Source organism: Microtus ochrogaster, chromosome X (assembly GCF_000317375.1).
Source record: "Microtus ochrogaster isolate Prairie Vole_2 chromosome X, MicOch1.0, whole genome shotgun sequence".
Lineage (NCBI taxonomy): Eukaryota > Metazoa > Chordata > Mammalia > Rodentia > Cricetidae > Microtus > Microtus ochrogaster.
In genome coordinates, this window is record NC_022026.1 from 42,301,213 (window position 1) to 42,308,274 (window position 7,062).

A 7,062-nucleotide genomic window follows, 5' to 3' on the forward strand; every position below is an offset into this window, starting at 1 on the left:
CAAGGTCCAAATCAGGAGCAGAAGGAGAGAGAGCACGAGCAAGGAACTCAGGACCGCGAGGGGTGCACCCACACACTGAGAACATGGGGATGTTCTATCGGGAACTCACCAAGGCCAGCTGGCCTGGGTCTGAAAAAGCCTGGGCCTAGAACTCTTGATCCTCCTGCCCTGCCTCCCAAGTTCCAAGATTACAAGAAGGTGCCGCCAATGCCTGGCTGTTCCATGTTTTCATTAAGACACTGGATTGTTGCTGATGAGGCTTTTTTGTTTGGCATCTGTCATACTTAGAAGGACCTTCACACTTCAAAATTATAATTTCTCTCTGGTTTCATTTTTATTTTATTGTGTGGTGTGTATGAGTGTTTTGTCCACATTCACATATGCACACCACATGCATGTCTGGTGCCCAAGTAGATCAGAGAAAAGTCTCTGGATGCCCTGGGATTGGAGTTACAGATGGTTGTGAGCTGCCATGTGGGCATTGGGAATCAAACCTAGGAGCCCTGAAAGAGCAGCCAGAGCTTTGAATCACTGAGCCAGCTCTCCAGCCCTTCCTATGGCTTCTTTGAGCACTCTCAGTGTGCTGGGGTTTATGTTTTGGATTCTAAGAAAGGAATTTGAAAGTAACAAATATCTTTACTAATTTTCTAAACTTCAAGCCAGTTACCCAAGATTATCTGAATGATCTCTTTTGCCATTGAAGTGACATTCATATCCTTATGAGTGCTTTTGCCTAATTCTGACTTTTCTGTTTCCTTTCTAAGTTTGGTGTCATGCTGCTTCTGGATTGCAGCCTTATGGAAATGCATTCATAGATCTAGGGGAGAAGGCTTTGCCTTGACACTTTTTCATTTACAATTACCTGACTGTTCACAAATGTGGTTTTACCCTACCAGACTCAATGCCTAACACTCTGGTTTTTTTTTCCTTCATTATTCAAAAAAGATGACATCCATAGATAATGCTGCCCCATATTATTGAATAAATAAAGAGACCTGATTTCCCAAATGTACCCACCCATTACAAGTCAATCTGGCAAGTTTCTCATGAAATCCTGTTGGTATTTGACAGAGATTTCACAGTAACTACAAATCAATTTAAACCACACTTACTTTTTTTAAAACCATGTTGTGGGCACTATTTCCAGTACCAATATATTTTGTGTCATATAAATGTTTTCAGCTTCCACAGCCCTGCCAGGAAACAGATAAGACGTTCATCTTAGAAACTGTTGAGTTCAGCATAGTGAGTGTATATTTGGACTGGATTTAAGGAAATCAAAGACATGACACAGCACTTCAGGGAAGAGCATTCCCAGTTTGAGCCCAAGGTGGCAAGGGAAAGGAACGATAGTTAGAATTGAGCAGGGACAACGCTGGATGGACGAGACTATCAATAGGTAAGGGCTACAACCAATGCCAGACAAACAGGGCGGAAGTCACAGGGAGAGAGCCTCTACTACCCTCCTGGGCAAACCTAGGGCCTCTCTTTGCTCATATCCAATCAGAAGGCAACAGCTAGCAAGGGGATGTTGTTTGTCCAGCTCAGGCTCCAACCACACAAAGCCAGCTTCAAAGGCTGGAAGACTGCTGGAGGTGAAGGGTAGGTAGGCATTGCAGTAAGTGTATATTGTGGTAAGCCCTTTGTTATCCCACCCGAATCTCTTGCATTTCCTGTCAGTTCTTTTTCCTCCGACAGTTTTTAGATTCTACTGTTCCAATGGCTTCTCCCCTTCCACAACCAGTTCAGATCAGTTATTGTTTCTATGTGAGATGGTTGTTAATTTTTATATAGTATTTTCTCAGCAGAGTGCTTGAAGAAGACTTACTATCACGTGCATGGCTATCCCGTGCTATGCAATCTGAATCATGTCCAAGGCTCTTCTTGTCCCAATTCCTCGATCGTAAGAAATAGACAATGAGACATTTGCTTCAGTGGTTAGAAGCACTTGGAAAAGATCATAGTTTGAATCCTGACATACGTGGGTTTCGATTCGCAGCACCCACGGGGCAGGTCACAAGTGTTCCTAACTCCCGTTTGAGGAGATTGCTACTGCTTGGTTCAGTTAACAAGGTCTACTGGGTTTGCATGCATTATTGGTTGCCTGGGATTTTGAAGTTGATTTATCAGTTTTACGTAACCACAAATTGGGATCATAGGAAGATACTCAGAGCATATTGTAAAGTACAGTCATCAAAATGAACATGGACTAGGTGATTCTCCCTTTGCAGTGCCTACTTTGCTTCTCAGTAATTCAGAATAATTGGGAGCAATCAAATGCTGCTTTCCTCTGATGGCTTTTCCAGGGTCACAGTCACCTAAAAGAAATTTTTCAATCCCTTCACATTCTTTTAACTTCCATCAATGTTCATGAAAAACAGAAGGGGGGGGGCATCTGGGTTGTTTCAGTGGTAAATTGATTTCTAAATCTACTGCCATGCTACAGCAAATAAAGATGGAACGTGCAGCTTTACCAGAAATCAGTTTTTATATTAAACCCTCAGTCTCAAGATCTCAGCTTCTTTTCCCAGTAGCTTGAACAAATACACTTTGGCTCCTCATCACCACCTGGGAGGAGAACTCCAGTTTCAAGGGACTCAGTGTCCTCTTCCAACTTCCTCGTGATACACAGGCAATGCATTGGAGCCAAACAATAATACACACAAAAAAAATAAATAAATCTAAAGAAAATTGAAGACATTTGCATCACTATTTTCAGCACTTAATGACATAAATATGAACCTATTACAACTGCATGTTTTACCATTAACATAACGATCCCTCAACAAATATGGCCTAGTTGTTGTAGTTAGTATTTTCTCAGCTAACGTGGGGTGGGTACCAATGCAATCCAGCATATCAACCCTTGACATTATTAGCTGATTTCCACATGTTGTTCTCTGCATCTTCTTTCTTGATGAAATACTTGTGTTAAATAACTTTAAACACAGCTACAGTGATTTAAGTGTGTCCACAAAAGGTTTCCATAAAGAGTAAAGGACCACACTTTGAGAAGTTAGCCTTTCTTTATATGATTCCTGACTGCAAGTATGGCTGACCTTTGAAAACTAAAGTGAGTGACCCAACTGGTGGCCTTTCTGCCATTCAAAAACCAGTATCCCTTCAAACTGGGCCAAAGACAAAGCAAGGTAAATTTAGGCTTGTTTTGAAGATGTTTCTAAGACACTGTTTCTCAACCTAAAGCACACAGCCTGTTAAGACATACTCTACAGTCTCTGAGGGTATCCGTGATTGTCACTAATGGAAAGAGACAGTGCCATTAGCCTCTAGTGAGATGAGACAAAATGCCACCAAATATCCCACAATAAAACAACAAATGAGTCAGTCAAAAATGTCCATAGTGAGCTGCAGAGATGGCTCAGTGGATAAGAGAATTTGCAGCACAAGCTTAAGGACCTGAGTTTAAATTCTCAGAACCCTAGTAATACGGCGGTTATGCCATAACCTCTCTAATCTCAGCATTGTGGGGTAAGAACAGGGGGATTTCTAGGATGGGCTGACCCCAGCCTAGCTTCAGATTCTGTAAGAGACTGTCTCAAAAGGATAAGGGAGAGAGTGAGACAGAGTGGGCCACTTGAAGACCTCCCCTGGCCTCAAGTGCTTTCATGCACCTGTACCTTCACAATACCACATTAACACACACACGCAAACATATACACATCAGCCAGTCAATAGTGACAACATTAAAAATCCCTGCTATAAATGAAAAGAAAGATTTGTATAAAAAGGTTATTTGGATTTGGAGATGTTACCTCAAGTCTGGTGATAGAAATAAGAGGAACCTAGTGTTTCTGCAAACCTCATGTGTGGGGTGGCTTAAATAGCCATGCTCCTTCCTGCCCCCCTCCTACTACCGAGCCTCGATTTTGTACTTGGAAATCCCAGAACCTGCAGCTCAGAGCCTCTGTGAGTCTGTGCCTCCTGTTGCCTTCTCTCTCTCTCTTAGAAGACTCCACATACGGAACCACTCCATGCCACCAGGAAAGGTATTTTAAGCACTGCGACACATGTGGATAATTTAAGTAAGTAGATGGATGTGCTGTTGCAAGGGAGTGGGGAAGGGGCGGGAAGGAATCCAAGTCATAAGCAAAAAAAATGTTTTAGAATTAAGACAAATAATATTGTAGTCCAAAAATGTCAATTCCTCGAAGATAGACTTTTAGTAAGATTGGAAACAGTCTCCTGGAGTCTGCCCTTCTTGCTTCTAACTTCAAGGAAATAACTAAGTATTCTCAACATCACATTTATTAAACAATGTTTCCAGCATGTCTTTAAGCTACAGTATATTTTTTTTGCTGCCTTTGAAGTGTCATGTTTGATGTCTCTGTTTCTCACAGCTGACGCCACTGGCTCCGTCTCAGGCTGATCCTGGTTTATCTCCGCCTCTGCTCTCCTCCACATTTTGAAGGAAAACTGAAAATGGTAAGCACAGCTACTGGAGCCTGAATTTGCCATTGGTAATCTTGTGGTGAGAACTGAACCCAATTGGTGAGAATAATATTTGAAAATTCTTCAGGGATTGAGATATAGCGCAGGAGCAAAACCCTTGCCAGGATGTTTCCTCAGAGAGGCTACTTTGAGAGATTTCATAATCAAGATGAATCAAGGTAGTATTTCATAATTTCAGATTCGTTATTGCTTGCTCTGACCAACTTCCCACACAAGTTAAACACATACTGGAGCGAGCAAGAGTAGATCTTTGAATTGAGGATTCTGTTTTTAGTCTCCAGTTTGATCTGTTAAGGCATATAGGTTGCTGAAGTGATTTTAATGCAGTGTTTTTTCTACCATATGTTGTGACTGTCCCATATCTGAGTGACTGTACAGAAAGAGTGGAGTCGGGAGACACATATAACTAGGATTTGGGGGCTCCCATCCATGCTTTATTGCTATGAAATATGCCCAGAGCTTGTGATTAGATGAAATGGGATTATCAGGATTAGCAGACCAGCAGAAGAGGCCCCAGGATGCACCTGGACTCAATTCTGTACACAGCCAGAACAAGTGGGACTTTAAAGCATAGGATGGGTGGCAACCAGTGGATGGAAAATTACTAAGAGGAAACTTCAGGCATGTGTGTGTGTGTGGGGGGGGGTTCTAACTAAAGTGGCTTGACAGAGTTCTTGTTGGAGGCAGGCCAGGATGGTGCACAGTCTCCTGGGAAATGAGGAGAGTGAGAGATGCCACGAGACCCGATGGGGGCAGGAGGTAGGGAAGTTGTGGTCAGAGTGTAATCATAAACAAGGGTAGGATCTCAATGCAATGACTTAGCAGGATCCCTGCTCCAGTCAGGCAAAACAAAGATGGCCACAAAAAATCCACCCAGAGGCCTAGGGTTTAGAGAAGCCTGGCTGAAAATGAGTCAAAGAGAGTCTGATAATGCCTTGCTGGGAGATTCTGCCCACTTCCCCCCAGTCTTTAGGAAGTCAGTCTCTTTAACCATGTGAGCGTTATGATATCTTTATAGGCATCTTACAGAGCCACAGCGGCATGCAAATAACCATACATTCGCTCAAAACCGTTGCAAGTGGTAATGAGGTAGGCCCAAAGCAAATCAGGAAAAGCTTCTTCTGAAATGAGTTTTTCACCCACGCCAGACTTTATAAAGGAGTGTTCATTAGCAGCGCACTGTGATTTCCAGCTCATCACATTGGCCCCAAACTCAATTTCTAAAGTCTAATGAAGCATTACCCATGGGACCACACTACTACAAAGGAAGCAACTGTTTTGAGTTTCATTTCCTAGAAACCCAGATGTCTCTTTTAATGCACACACATGCCCACATCTATCTTTGCCCCCTAAAGGTGGCATGCTAAGAGGATGGTGAAAAACAAAATTGAATCCATTGGCCACTTACTGTAAGCCAAGCCGCATGCACTCTTTTCTGACTCCAAAGCTGATCTGGGGCTCAGATAAAGAAACTGGGCCTTGAGAGCTTAAAGAGCTTGAGAACATGGTCCCAGCAGGCCAACGCCTGAAACTGGGGCTCTAAGATTGCTCTGTTCTTCCAAGCGAAGCCTGATATGTGCTTTCACCCAACTGATACTCAACAAATATAGGCTTCCTTATGATATCACTCTATTTAAGAACTAAGGGGAAACTGGTGTGCTTGTCCATAAAAAAAAATCATAAAACCAATTTTCAAAAGAAGTACGAAAGGTCCAAAAGTACATAGAAAATATCCAGTCCTCGCAATAGTCATGTCATTAGGTTTTAATCTGGAAATTCGACTTCTAGAATATCTAGTTAAGGATGGCCATGTGGGGGGTGAACTATTTGCCAAAACAGTATACGCGACAAGACAAAGGAAACAGCTCAAGTCCCATGAGAGGGAAAGGTTTGTTCATTATGAGATACGTATTAAGTGAAATGTTATAGAATCATCAAATCAAGAGTATTGAATTATTTAAGAAGGTAGAGTGTAATGTTAATTTAAAAAGCAAAGTGGAACTCCATAAAATCTGTATGTTTACTGATTTTTTTTTAGTTTTAGATGTACTGATATTTTCAATGCACACACTAGACAAGTGCAGGATGCTTAGTAAACACTGGATAATCTATAGTTATGGCTTCTACAAATAAGAGTGTCATACACTCTAATTTCACAAAACAGCCCTGAATTATAATTATTCTAAAGATTGGTTTTATTTATTATATATTTATGTTAGTGTGTGTGTGGCTGTGTGAGTCTATGTGCACTGTGCATGCAGGTACCTGTTGAAGGAAGGACAGGCTGTGGGACCCACTGGAAGTGGAGATGTAGTTATGAGAGATCTGGTGTGGGTGCTGGGAACTGAACTCTGTGGTAAGTGCTTGTAACAGCTGAGCCATGTCTTCAGCTCCCATTATATTTATTTTATAAATGGGCAGTTATAGGTAAAGTGTTACCTGAAAGTCAGAGTTCTTCTATAGCAGACTCAGGATTTAAAACCAAATCTCCGTAGTCCTCATTGTCTGCTATGTTCAGCAAGTCCGGTTTTATCCCAGGCTTTTTCAGACCCAGGCCAGCTGGCCTTGGTGAGTTCCCAATAGAACATCCCC

The 7,062-nt window shown here is 42.0% G+C and overlaps 1 protein-coding gene across 1 annotated transcript in view; it reads left to right on the top strand.

The window, feature by feature from the left end:
• The first annotated feature begins 3,943 nt into the window (after positions 1-3,943).
• Positions 3,944-7,062, top strand: part of Tlr7 (toll like receptor 7) — a 25,866-nt gene continuing 22,747 nt past the window's right edge. Inside the window, exons 1-2 of the mRNA XM_005358725.3 lie at positions 3,944-4,043; positions 4,359-4,443. Coding sequence (XP_005358782.1) covers positions 4,441-4,443 — 3 coding nt within the window. The 5' untranslated portion in view covers positions 3,944-4,043; positions 4,359-4,440. The remainder of the gene's footprint in view (positions 4,044-4,358; positions 4,444-7,062) is intronic.